The sequence below is a fragment of the Suncus etruscus genome, chromosome 8, assembly GCF_024139225.1.
Source record: "Suncus etruscus isolate mSunEtr1 chromosome 8, mSunEtr1.pri.cur, whole genome shotgun sequence".
Classification (NCBI taxonomy): Eukaryota; Metazoa; Chordata; class Mammalia; order Eulipotyphla; family Soricidae; genus Suncus; species Suncus etruscus.
This window is the reverse complement of record NC_064855.1, coordinates 52,322,602-52,336,268: the sequence shown is the minus strand read 5'-3', so window position 1 is coordinate 52,336,268 and position 13,667 is coordinate 52,322,602. Positions and strand designations below refer to the sequence as shown.

Sequence of the window (13,667 nt, the reverse complement as noted above, 5' to 3'; positions counted from 1 at the left end):
CACTTCTCTCACTAACTAACATTGTTATGGTAGTTGTCAGTATAGTTATTTCTCTAACTGCACTCACCACTCTTTTTGGTGAGCTTCTTACTGTGAGCCGGTCCTTCTGGCCCTCATCTCTATTGTCTCTGGGCATTATTACAATAATGTCTTTTATTTTTCTTAAAACCCATAGATGAATGAGACTATTCTGTACCTATCTTTCTCCCTCTGACTTATTTCACTCAGCATAATAGATTCCATATATATCCATGTGTAGGAGAATTTTATGACTTCATCTCTCCTGAAGGCTACATAGTATTCCATTGAATAGATGTACCACAGTTTCTTTAGCCATTCATTTGTTGAAGGGCATCTTGGTTGTTTCCAGAGTCTGGCTATTGTACATAGCACTGCAATGTATATAGATGTGAGGAAGGGATTTTTGAATTGTATTTTTGAGTTCCTAGAGTTTATCCCTAGGAGTGGCATGAATGAATCATATGGGAGCTCAATTTCCAGTGTTTTGAGGAATCTCCATATTGTTTTCACACATCACAAAAAACAAAAACAATCAATGCTGACAGGGATATGGAAAGAAGGAACTCTCCTTCACTGCTGGTGGGAATGCCATCTAGTCCAGCCTTTATAGAAAACAATATGGAGATTCCTCAGATTACTGTCTTGACAGACATACTCTGAACACTCTATATAAGTAGTCCCATGTGGTGTTGATCAATCCTGTGTTTTGATATTATTATATTATGTTCTTTCTCACTTTATTTTCATCTTGATTGATACATCCATATATGTTTCTGGTTGCAAAGCCTGATCAGGCTCCAGAATGTTTTAGTTTCTCTTTGTTTATGTCTATAAAGTTACTAATAACTAAAACCAGAACTTTTCTTCTCTCTGATGTTTTTTTCTGTCGTGGAGCCTGGGCTTACACCTCACAACTGAGCCACATCCAAGTGCCTCATCTCTATATTTTTATAAACATCCTTTCTCTTCTCCCACAGTTCAATATATGAGCTTCCTTGGAGAAACTTTCATCATAGTCTATTTTTTATTTTATGGTATTTGTATCTTACATGCATTTATTCCTCTTTTATTAGTAGTAATAAGTACTTACTTGGTTTAGAGATGTACATATAAAATCATTCAGAATGTCAAAGGGTAAGAAACATATTTTGAGTTCAGAAAATTAAAAAAGTGTATGGAGAAGGAAGAAAGATTTCAAAGTGACAGTCAGGCATCAGAAATTGATCTGGATTTAATATGACTTTATTACTAAAGTACAAAAGACATAACTTAGCAAATTAAATTTCAGTTTTAAACAACTGCTTAAAAAAGAATACCACATTTAAAACACTAATGGTTTTCAACCAAGCTAAATATGTATAACATAGACAAAATGAAACATTATTATGTAGAATGTATTCTTATTTTTTTATTTGAGGCATCATGATTTACAATATATTTCATGATAGAATTTTCTGAGTACAACATTCCAACACCACACACACCTGCTATCCTCCCCCACTCATGGTAAACTCAGTTCTATAAAGCAGTTCTCATATTCTGTTGCCTTTGGCCATTTATTATTCCTTCTTTAAATTTCTTTATAGCCCATATATAAGAGAAATCATAAAATACATTCTTACATATCAATGAAGAAAAAAGTGCCCTGAATACAGATGGGGAAAAGACCTGAGTAAATCTTTGCACAAAAGGAAATTCAAATGGACTTACAAGTGTTTTGGGGAAAAATACACAACTTATCATTGCTTACATAACTTACATAACTTATCAGTCAAACTAATTCAGATTTAAATCAATCAACTCTCATATTTGTTTAAGCATTAACAAAAATAAACTGAAGAGATAAAACATAAGAGGAATGAGCAAATGATTCCTCTTATCTCAGAAAGAAATTATCATTGAGCCTATCTGAAGGGAAATTTTTCAGAAGCTATTCAACATTTTAGTCTTTTAAACCTAACAATGCCACTTCACTCAGCAAATACCTTTGAGTACCTACTTGGGTTTTCAGTTACTATAAATAATTTTAAATGCCAGGAACAAAATCCTTCCAAAGAAAATTATCAGGTAATTGCACTCTCATTTATAGGGATGCTATTGAATAATTACTTTTTAAAAATGTGAAATATTGAATAAAAATTAAATGTGGAACAGTGAGAAATTGGTTAAGCAAATTGTGGTACCCTCAAGCAATTCTAAATATTCTTTATACTAAGTTTTTTGGGGGGGCACACCCTGTGACACTCAGGGGTTACTCCTGGCTACGCGCTCAGAAATTGCTCCTGGTTTGAGGAACTATATGGGACACCAGGGATTGAACAGAGGTCTGTCCTCGATCAGTTCCTTGCAAGACAAATCCCCTACCACTGCACTATTTATACTAAATTTAAGTGAGACTATTCATAATGCAGTTCTGTAAAAAGATGATTACAGAAATATATGCACCAATCCCAACATTCACAACACATCATTGCACATTTTAAAAAGAGCAGTTCAAGGTATGTTCCAATAAGGTTAGGGCATAATAATTTTTTATTTCAGGCAGCAGTATGATTTCATCATTTATTTATATTTTTTGTACTGAAATATCATGTTATACAATAGTATTGATATTAATGTTTTAGGTTTGAGGTTGGAGCGGTAGCACAGCGGTAGAATTGATTGCCTTGCACACAGCTGACACATGACAGACCTTGGTTCAATCCCTGGCGTCCCAGATGGTCCCCCAAGCCAGGAGCGATTTCTGAGTGCAGAGCAATAAGTAATCCTGAGCATCACTGGTGTGGCCCAAAAAAACAACAAACAAACCAAAAATTATGTTTTAGGTTTGTAATGTCACTATAATAACACACTATTAGAGTTGTCCTAAAGTTCCTTCTTTTCTTCCCTTAATCCACTTCTCCATCTTCTTCAGAAGCTTTAGTTCTCAGTTCTGTTGGCAGTATCCTAAGGAATTTTGCCTTTAGACAAATTCTTTGCTTATTTTTCTTCATCCTCCACAAATATATGAGATCATCTGGACTTACCTTTTTCCTTCTGACTCATTCGATCAACATGACACCCTTTCAAGTTGAAGCAAAATGCAACATCTCTTCATGGTTATTTTCTATATTATTTATATTTTTATGATGACGATGAATATAAACCCTTTTTAATTATTAAAATGTATTATTTTTTAAAAATATATTGGATCTACACATTCTAGTGGCCAATACAGCTCACTTAAGTGAGAAACACAAAGCTCTTTATGATCTCAGATATTTAGTCTTTAACTAAGGCTCCTCCAACACCAAGGGTTTAGCTATTGAACACTAATAAATATATAAGAAATATAAAAATAATAAATATATTTATAAAGATAAATATAAAACATCATTGGGCTGAGGATAAGATATAGCATGTATCTTTATAATGTTATCCAAAATTGTTTTAAATTTACCTTTGCCTGGTGATTCGAGTTACATGGCACCATTTTATTAGAGTAAGAGTAGAGAGTAAAGACTCCTTTTCTCTTTTTGGGGGGGCTGGGAGCGGGAAAATAAAAAAAAAAAGACTCCTTTTTTCTGATTTTACTTCTTCTGGTCAAATGCTGTTCTTCCCCCCACATGGTGTAGAGTAGACCCACATCTGTCATTTTATGGAATCCCAACAACATGAAACTTTGACCTACTGGGTAAGTCTTTTATAGCGAATGGTTCCTTCTATCACCATGTCTCATTTTAAGAAGTTTACCTTTTCCGTTTGTTTGTTTTCCTGGAAAAGGGAATAACTTATCCTGTAAGAAGCAAATATAAACAAATAACTCAAAGTATGGGTGAGGAGAAACCTCAGGAAAGGGAATTTCCTATTCTTGAGAATTTTCTTTCTTCAGAAATACTAGCATTCTATGTAACATGTTTCTATAAAGATGGTAAATGAAAAGGTCAGGAATAGTTTTTCTCTGGTGTCTGAGACACCCAACATGTCCTTTCTTCTTGTTTTTTTTTTTTTTTCCATTGTCAGAGATAAACACTAAGAGATATGTTGTGGTTGGCATTTAATTCTACACCCAAGTGTACTGTGCCATTTTAAAAGTGATTTTAATTTTAATGATGAGTGATTTCTTTTCTTTCCCCAGAATGTCGAGTGGTGAAGTCTACTTCTTACACCAAGATAGCTTCATCATCCCGTAGGAGCACCACTAAGAGTCCAGGCCCTTCCAGGCGCAGCAAATCACCTGCTTCAACCAGCTCAGGTAAAGCAGTGAAGGAGCCTCTGAAGAAACCACTTTGTTTCTGACACATGCTAGGTACTGAGTGTATCAAGTTCAGAGTGTAAGGTTTTAAAATAGCATAGACTCTGGTTTATAATTTTAGAACCTGTTAGAGTTATGAAACAGATTTGCCAGTCTAGCATGTTGGTTGTAAAGAAAATCATCAAAGTAGGGAAAAGGTATTTACAGTAAACTGAAAAGAATCTAGATTGATCTGAAAATAGTTTAGTATGACTTACTTCATTTCTACCTCAAATAAATAATTTTTTAGATTTAAATACACTACCTGCAGAAATCTTTGATAAAATACACTTTCTTTTAGGACAGTAGTATGAAGAGTTGCCAGCTTGTATTTGCTGAAATTTTGTTAGTTCACTTTTTTGTTGTTCTTTTTTTGTTTCATTTTTTTGTGTTGTTTTGTTTTGTTTTTGATGGTCACACCCAGCAGTTTGCTCTGTGCTCTGGATTTTCTATATCAGAAATTATACCTAGAGCCTCCTTCATGCAAAGCATGCATTCAGCCTGTTAGCTATCTTTCCATTCTGTTAACACACCATTTACTCTATTCCTATGCATGGCTTTGGACTTTAAAACAAAATGGGAATCTGGGCCTGGGCCAGTTGTAGTGGCTGAAGTCTCTCTAATGCTCAGATGAAAGCAAAGTATGTCCTCAGAAGGTGTTCACCTCACTGCTTGGTTTTCCTCCTTTGATTTTAACATTGACAAGAGTTTAGTAGAACTTATTTTGCCCTCAAGTATCAGATCTGTTTCAGTATTAAAGGGAATTATTCATTAAAGTATAAAAATTGTTGAAGTAATACAGCAAAATGATTATTACTCATTTTATGAAAGCAGAGAAGCTGTTATACAGAAGGACATAAACATTTAGGGTGGGCAAGAAAACTATTTTTTGAGGAGTGATATGAAGCATGGATATTAGACCACACTCAGTGCTTATTCAGATTTTTTAACTATGGACATAAACGTTGTCATTTCTTAGAGTTGCTTCATGTTTCATTGTGTGTATTATGCATGTATGTATATGATTATATATATGTATATATATCACAACTTTATTCTTTCATCCATAGTTGGGCATTTAGTTGTGCCATGCCTTATCTATTGTATTAAGTGTGGCTATGAGCTTAAGGTATGCATTTATCCTTTCAAAGTAATCTTTTTGTGCTTTGATGAATAGGTGCCAAGAAGTTGTATGGGAGTTCTATTTCTATTTTTGGACAAATTTCCATATTGATTTCCTTAGACAATGGTAGACTGTCAATGGAAAGCAATTTATCATTGTCTATGTAGTAGCTGCTTTCCCACCAACAGTAGATGAGAATATAATTTTAACTACAACCCCACCAATACTGGTTGATTCCTGACTTTTAGTGTATGTGCCATTTTTCATAGGTATGAGATGATATCTCAGTTTTTTTGACTTGTATTTCTCTAATTATAAGTGACAAAAGGAGGTCTTACAACTGATATGTAAGCTTCTCAATACTTAAGAACATGTTTTACTTCAAAAAAGAATAAAAATTTGAGTTAAACCAAGACGCTTATTAAAATAATTATGAACACATGAAATTATTTCACTTTAGAATTATGGTGACAATATCCAGAGAGATAGCACAGCGGCGTTTGCCTTGCAAGCAGCCAATCCAGGACCTAAGATGGTTGGTTCAAATCCCGGCATCCTATATGGTCCCTCGTGCCTGCCAGGAGCTATTTCTGAGCAGACAGCCAGGAGTAACCCCTGAGCAAAAAAAAAAAAAAAAAAAAGAATTATGGTGACAATAGCTAGCATCTCAAAGATTACATAAATCCTATAAAATATTTAAAATATTTCAACTATTCATTTTTGAAAATTAAATGGATAAAATACATTGAAAATCAGTTTATTACTTCAAACAAACTGTTCTGCTTTCTATTGCTTTCCTGAAATCTTTTTCAATTGTAGTTAAAACTGAGTTACACTAGTCCTAACTTGGAATTAGTGATAACTGAGCCTCCCAGATAGTTTTTCCATTTTTTAAAAATGGAATATATTTTATGTTCTTAAAATTTTTATCTAAGATATATTTAACTTCCAGGTTACATCAAGTAAATGGCATTGATCTTGTTTTATTTCTGTGAGCCTTTTATGCATATAACATTTCAACTTTTAAAAATTTTGCTCTGAAATGCATTGGACAAACATCTCCTAGTTATATAATAGCTTATTATTTGCATTAGTTGTTTCTTATGACTTGTTATTAAAGCTCACCACCTTCCTCAGAAAACTTTAGAGATAGTTCTCAGAGCAGCCAGTACTTAGGTTGTAAGTGTGTATGCAATCCCACTGATCACAAAACCAGTTGTTCCTTTCCCCTGAGACTATACCAGACTACTGGCATTTCCATTTTTTATGGCAGGAGTGTCTACTTTATTCTAGGAAAACTCCTGCTTCAGACTGTGTTGCACATCAATCTTCTGTATGCTCCCATCTGATGCTCCTGAAATCAGAGTAAAGGGTAATGAATCATTACTTGGTTGGGTTGCATCATCTTCTGCAACAGTAGTATGTTCTTGTTTTTCATAATTAATAAGAACTAGAATGTGAACGGTTGTACCCTGATGCTTTAAATATTTCTTCCAGTCCCATCAAGAATCTTCCCTCCTCCATAAAATATTAACCTGAAGTTTAAAATAATTTTTACTTTAATTATTCAATTCATACTTTCACTACTCTTCTCCGTACATCATGTAGAGATGATACTAGACATTAAAGTTAGGATTTGCTCAGTTTTCAAGTCTCACTGCCATTCATGATAATGTTGTTAACCTTATATAATTGAACATGAGAGTTTATATAAGACGTTTAACATTTCTTTTTATCCTCCCAACAAATAAGGTGAGACATTATTATTTGTTATATTATTTAGAAACAAGGGAGCATAGGCAGAGCTGGGAGCATTACTTCGACCAGTGTCACAGAAACACAGTGGTAACACAGAGCTGGTACTTGGGGCTTCAAAGATCCAAACACAGCAAGCTGATATTTGTTTCTCCGCCTCTGTTTATTAGAGTTTGTATCTCCAGGAAATAGCTCATAAAGCAGCTAGCTGAAGATTGTGGTGTAGAATTCATATCACTGCAGTAGAAACATAAGTATTAGTGTTAAATATCAGTCATCCAGGAAGAGGAATGATTCATCCTGAGTTCCTGATAGATATCCAGGTAGACAAACACATTTTTGTAATATAACATATTATTTGTAAATTTGCTAATATTTTAGTATTATCATATGAATAAAATCTACCATATTCTTATTTTCCTTCACTCACTTCTTTTTTTTTTTTTTGGACTGAAAGAAGCTAGTGGTAATTTTTTTTTTAAGTAAGCACTTATTTATACATTCAATGTAATCGAGTGCAGGCCTACTAGTGTCATGCATTTCCTAGGTACTAATGATGAAAGAAATCACCCTTATTCTCCAGAAGCATATAGGTCAATAATTTATGGATGATATGATTCACATAAATGAGCTATTAGTTTTTAACAAGCAGAGCCCCTGAAAAGGTGATTGGAACTAGAAAAAAATAGAAACAAAAATACACAAGAGGAACGATGAACCCCTAAAAATTGCATGTCAAGAGTTGAATATGGTATCACTAAAAATGGAGGAAATTGACTTTAATTTATTTATAAGGAAACAAGAACATACCATAAATAAACAAGAGTCTTAACAAGTGCTTAATATGGGCTGAATATTCATGATCCTATCTTTGAAGTTCAGATGTCTCGTAAAATATGTAATTTATAGGTAAAATTATTTTAAACATAGGCAAACTATAACTAAGTACTCTCCCAAATACTACACTACACACTAATTAAATTTAAGTATAATAAAGTACATTTTTATATTGTTTTATTAATATTTAAAGAAATAAAAATCACTTAATTTGATTTCTGTAGTTCTTACATTCTAGAGATTTTACATTTTAACCCTTTGGGAGCTTGAAAATATTTTAGGGTTTTTTTGTTTTTGTATTAACTAAAATCTTATTTACATTTAATTAGTCAACTTTTTCTCATAGTAAAGGTCCATATTTTTTGAATCTCTGCCTAAGTGATTTGGGAATGTGACTTCCATAGTAGAATATATTCGGATATACATGAGCCCCTAAATTTGATCTCCATCACTATAAATAATTAAATAAATAAATAAAATCTTTGCCTACCAAAGTCCTAAAAAACATTCTGCTGCCCTAATGAGTATATTATAGGAATTCTCATGAAATCAAGTTTGAGCTGACATATTTTCTAAGACCAGAAGCTTAACATCTAAGATTAAAAAACATGTGTGGTAACAATCATTTATTCATTCATTCATTCATTCATTCAGTATGCATTGAGAACTGACTAGGGATCAGCAATACTGGACGCTGAAGATAAAAGAGTGAATATTAGAAAGAAGGAAAAGTCAAGAGTCTTTCTTAAGATTCAAATAACCTTGAATCTTAACTGAAGTACCATCCCATTCCATACTCCCTGAAATTTTTTCATGCTATTAAAATTTTACTTTTTAACAAACATATATAAAAATATCTTATACAACATATACAGATAAGACAAGACTTAAACCTGGGAAGCAAAAAAAAATTTAATCAGCATACTGGTCTCATTTACCCAATTTTAGAAATATATATCAAATACCTTCAAGGACAGATTACTGGCTATTAATATTTAGTTGTCATTCTCCTTACAAGAAAGATTTGGGTCATAAATTTTCTGTGGGGGATCTTACTGCATTAGGAAATTTAAGGGAATTATGGAAATGAACCAAACAAATCGAGAGAATCAAAGGGGGCTAATAAATAAATTCCTGTGTTAGAACTTTTGCCATATAGAAAGCTCAGTGCTCATTGAAGTTTCTTTCACTGCACCTACCAAGCTCTTTTTTAACTGACCTTCTGCAGGTGTCTCCAAAGGTATTTTCTAGAGGATGACAGTTAATGTCCCTGTATTGAATTATTTATTATTTATTTATTATTTAATTATTTAATTATTTCCAGAGCATCTACAATGTTCTAGACAGACATTAAGTCTTAAGGTTACAGTGATGACTGACCACAATTCTTTTCTTCAAGATGAAGAAAACCATATAAATTATCTGCTATCATAGAGCAGTAAATGCCATAATCCAGAGGAAGAAATAATTAAATCTCATTAATAATGATTCTTAAAGAAAAATTGTTATAAATAAGGACTTAATGGATCTTTTTATGTAAAGAAGGGCCAAAATTGTGTTTGTTAGCACCTACGAAACCAAAATGAGTTAAAGAAGAAAGGCATGAAAGTAACTGGAATATTTAAGAAACTGTCTCTTGCATTTTATTAAATACAAGTTTAATAAAAATTTAAGTTGCATTCTAATAAATGGTTGGCAAAGATGTCAGTAGTCCAATAGTCCAACTAGATATGGTTAGAGTACATTGGGAGATGAAGGATGTTCTTGTAGGTATTAGGATCTTGAAGGGAGTTGTTTTTGTGTTGTATTTTTTTTTTAATTTGACTTTGGAGACAATGATGTGGTGGTAAAAAGAATGACTACACATGGAAGCCAAGGCCTGGAAAGCCTCTTGAGGCCACACATCATATTGGAAAGAAGTTGACAGGATAAAATATTAATACTGTTGAGACTGACAAAAAGAATGGAAATCAGCAATTGAATTTATATCTGAGGATAGAAGAGTGGAGAATTTGTGGTTAAAACATTTGTCAATTGAAAAGAAGAAGTAGGGAATGAGCTTCTTTTCCCATACCTGTTGCGTTGAGTTGGAAGCATTACTGGGTCATTGGGAATAATTGTGTCTATGTCAGATTTGAACACACAGTATACTTGACCTACTTGACCTAGAAGGTGAGCATCTATAGAGTTAGCAAGACAGAGTGAGAATACAATGGGTAGTGGAATTACCTTGCATGTAGCCAACTTGAGTTTGATTCACTGCGCCTAATGATGATCCCCCAAACGTTACCAGGCATCATGATCTCTGAACACATTAAGCCCTGAGCACTGTTGAGAATGAAAAAAAAAAAAGGGAAAAATATTAAAATTGGGGAATGGGCATTTTCCATTGTCTATTTTTTTCTGTTTCTAAATGACAACCAACTGTTTTATTTTTGTTAATGTAGCAGGCAACAGACAAGAATTTTTCGAGTGTCTATAGCCTCTCCATGATTAGTTAGTGCCAGAAAGGCAATCAGATCTCCTCAGCAATATGACTAAGTTACCACCTCCTTGAAAACAAATATGTCACATGTGCACACACACAAACGCACCCATACAAGTTCTCAGTAATAACATACATGACCTCATTAATGCAAAAAGAAGGTAAGAAGAACCTTAGTTAAAAAGAAGTACCTTTTTATATTGAGAACAGCATATGTTTCCCTGAACACCACCAAGGGGCATTCCTGAGCACATAGAAGGATATCTTCTGTGCAGGAATGGGGAGGGAGAGAGGGAGGGAGGGAGGGAAGGAAGGAAGGAAGGAAGGAAGGAAGGAAGGAAGGAAGGAAGGAAGGAAGGAAGGAAGGAAGGAAGGAAGGAAGGGAGGAAGGAAGGAAGGGAGGGAGGAAGGGAGGGAAAGAGGGAGGGAAGGAGGGAGGGTAAGGAAGGAAGGGAGGGCGAGGAAAAGAAAAGAAGGGAGGGAGAGGAAAAGAAAAGAAGGGAGGGAGGGAGAGAGGGAAAGGAAGGGAGGGAAGGGAAGGAAGGAAGGGAGAGGGGGAGGAATGAAGGAATGAAAGAGGCATAGGAGGAAAGAAAGGAAGGGAGAGAGAAAAAGGAAGAAAGGGAGGAGAAGGAAGAAAGGGGAAGGAGAGAGGAAAGGGAAGGGAGAGGAGAGAGGAAGGAGAAGGAAGGAGAGGGAGGGAAGGAGGAAGAGAGAGGAGGGAGGGAGGGAGGAAGGAACAGAAGAGGCATTGGAGAAAAGGAAGGATGGGAGGGAGGAGGGGAGGAAGAGAGGGAGGGAGAAAAGAAGAAATGAAGAGCCATTGGAGGAAAGGAGGGAAGGAAGAGAGGGAGGGGAGAAGGAAAGAATGAAAGAGGCATAGGAGAAAAGGAAGGAAGAGAGGAGAGGGACAGTGGAACAAAGGAACGGAAGAGGCATAGGAAGGAAGGAAGGAAGGAAGGAAGGAAGGAAGGAAGGAAGGAAGGAAGGAAGGAAGGAAGGAAGGAAGGAAGGAAGGAAGGAAGGAAGGAAGGAAGGAAGGAGGAAAAGAGAGTAGTGTGGTCGAGCACTTGTTTTGCAAATGGCCAATTCTATTTCTAGCCCCAGCATCCCATATGGCCCCTAGAATTCAGCCAGGAGTAAAACTGAATGCTGAGCCAGAAGTAAGCCCTGAACGCTGCTAGGTGTGTGTGGTTCAAAACAACAACAACAAAACAAAAAGAGGGAAAGTAGGAAGGAGGGAAAGAAAAGAAATGAAAAAAGCAGATATGAAGAAGACATAGATTAATATATTCAAAGAAACTCACCTTATAATTAGATAATCTGGCTTGGAATGGTCTGATTTAGGACTAACCTGAACATTTTAAAACCTTCTATTGATCTCTGAGATTTTAAAATAAAAATCAGTATGTAAAGAAGCACACCCTTTTTAGATTCACCCTTTAAATTGAGGGGTTACTCAATTAAAACAAACACAAGCCCAAAGTCATTTAAAGAACTGAGGACCTTTCATACTAGGTGAAAACCATGATGGTTATAAAATAGAAATTAGGTAAATGGTTTCTAGATCTTCAGATATGAAACTAGAAATTTTGTGGTGTATAATGAGTCTTAGTAACATTTAGAGTAGTAGGTAAACTATATCCCATAGTATTGTAAACCAATGATAAAACAATAAAAAAATCTTTTTAAAAAATGGAAATTCATTTAAAGAAACAAGAAATTTATATAAATAAATCTGGTATTCTGAGTATAAGAAAGTGTACTCTTTCTATGCCAACTGGTTGATTTTGAAGTTATGATTTCATGAATAAAATAGTCTGATCATATAATGCTATTATTTGTAAGCAGAGGTGAAGTGGCTCCTTTGTGAGAAATAATGTACCTTGACCAGTTCATGTTGTTGTGCCCAACTGGAACACAATCAGCAATGAGACACAATGAGCATCCATCATGTTAAAAGATCCCTAGTCCCAAAGGTCCTGCAAAGACAATTGTAATGGAATGGGGCTTCTGGAAGCACAAAGAAAGACGCTAACCTAGGTGCCATCCTAGGCTCAGTGCAAAGCCCAAGATCACCAACCACAGAAGATGGATTAAAATGACACTGAGGTAACAGAACCTCTAGAATCACAAAGACTGACTTCATCATAAATCCCATCTCAGGATCTGTGCAGATACTGAGACCTCTAAACACAGAGCTCTGATTGTATCACCCTGGACAGAGCAGAAGTCTACCAACCACAAAAACGCCACCGGGAGAGTAAATGATCCTGAGCAAAGTCTAGAGTTGATCCCATGACAGTATACTCCAAGGATGGAGAAACCCCATATTTTTTAGGCCAAGTGAATTCCTTTTCAAATGACCTCAATATTTACTGTGCCAGGGCAGGAGGGAAAAAACAAAAATACAAAAAGCACAAAACCTTGGTTTTATATATATATATATATAATATATATAATATATTATATATATATATATATATTTACCTTCATTTATTATTTGTTTTATTTACCTATCTATTTTGGTCGATTTCTCTCTTTGGGTGTGATTATTGAAATTGTTGTCCCCAGTTATACTTGTTTTTTTTCTTCCTCTCTTTTCTTTCGTTATGTGCTATGCCATGTTTCTTATTTCAAGACCATGGTGTGTTTTTTGTTTGTGTGCTTGTTTTTGTTGGTTTTTTGTTTGTTTTGTTTTGTTTTTTTGTTTGTTTTTTGTGGTGCTTATCGATATAGCTGGAGTCCTCAATGGATATTTGACACTTCTTTTGGTACTGGTGGAGTGTTTCACCTTCTCTTTCTCCTTCACCTCCCAAATCGATGATGAGAGCCACTAGAAGGATTCTGCCCATTTTCGGGGTATTAGACTCTTACCTCAATTTATTACTTTTTTCTTTTTCAGGCAAAACCACGTAACTTGAAATAGCTGGTCTTGCCTCCAGTTAGAGGGGGAAATAAGGGATGCCTCAAGACCAAACAGGTGCAAGACTACTAAGTAATAGGTTAGATACAGAGGGGACTACATTTCTAGCCGCCCTGGGGGTGAGGGAAGAAGAAATGGGAGGGAAGACAAAAACGGACGGGTAGGGAAAACAATTCGGTGATGGATGGGAATCCCTCCTGATTTTATGTAAATATGTACCTAAAATATTATTGTCAACAATATGTAA

The 13,667-nt window shown here is 34.9% G+C and overlaps 1 protein-coding gene across 1 annotated transcript in view; it reads left to right on the top strand.

Moving 5' to 3' along the window:
* Positions 1-13,667, top strand: part of DCLK1 (doublecortin like kinase 1) — a 404,307-nt gene that overhangs the window by 292,620 nt on the left and 98,020 nt on the right. Inside the window, 1 exon segment of the mRNA XM_049778893.1 lies at positions 4,139-4,255. Within this exon segment, the coding sequence (XP_049634850.1) occupies positions 4,139-4,255 (117 nt within the window).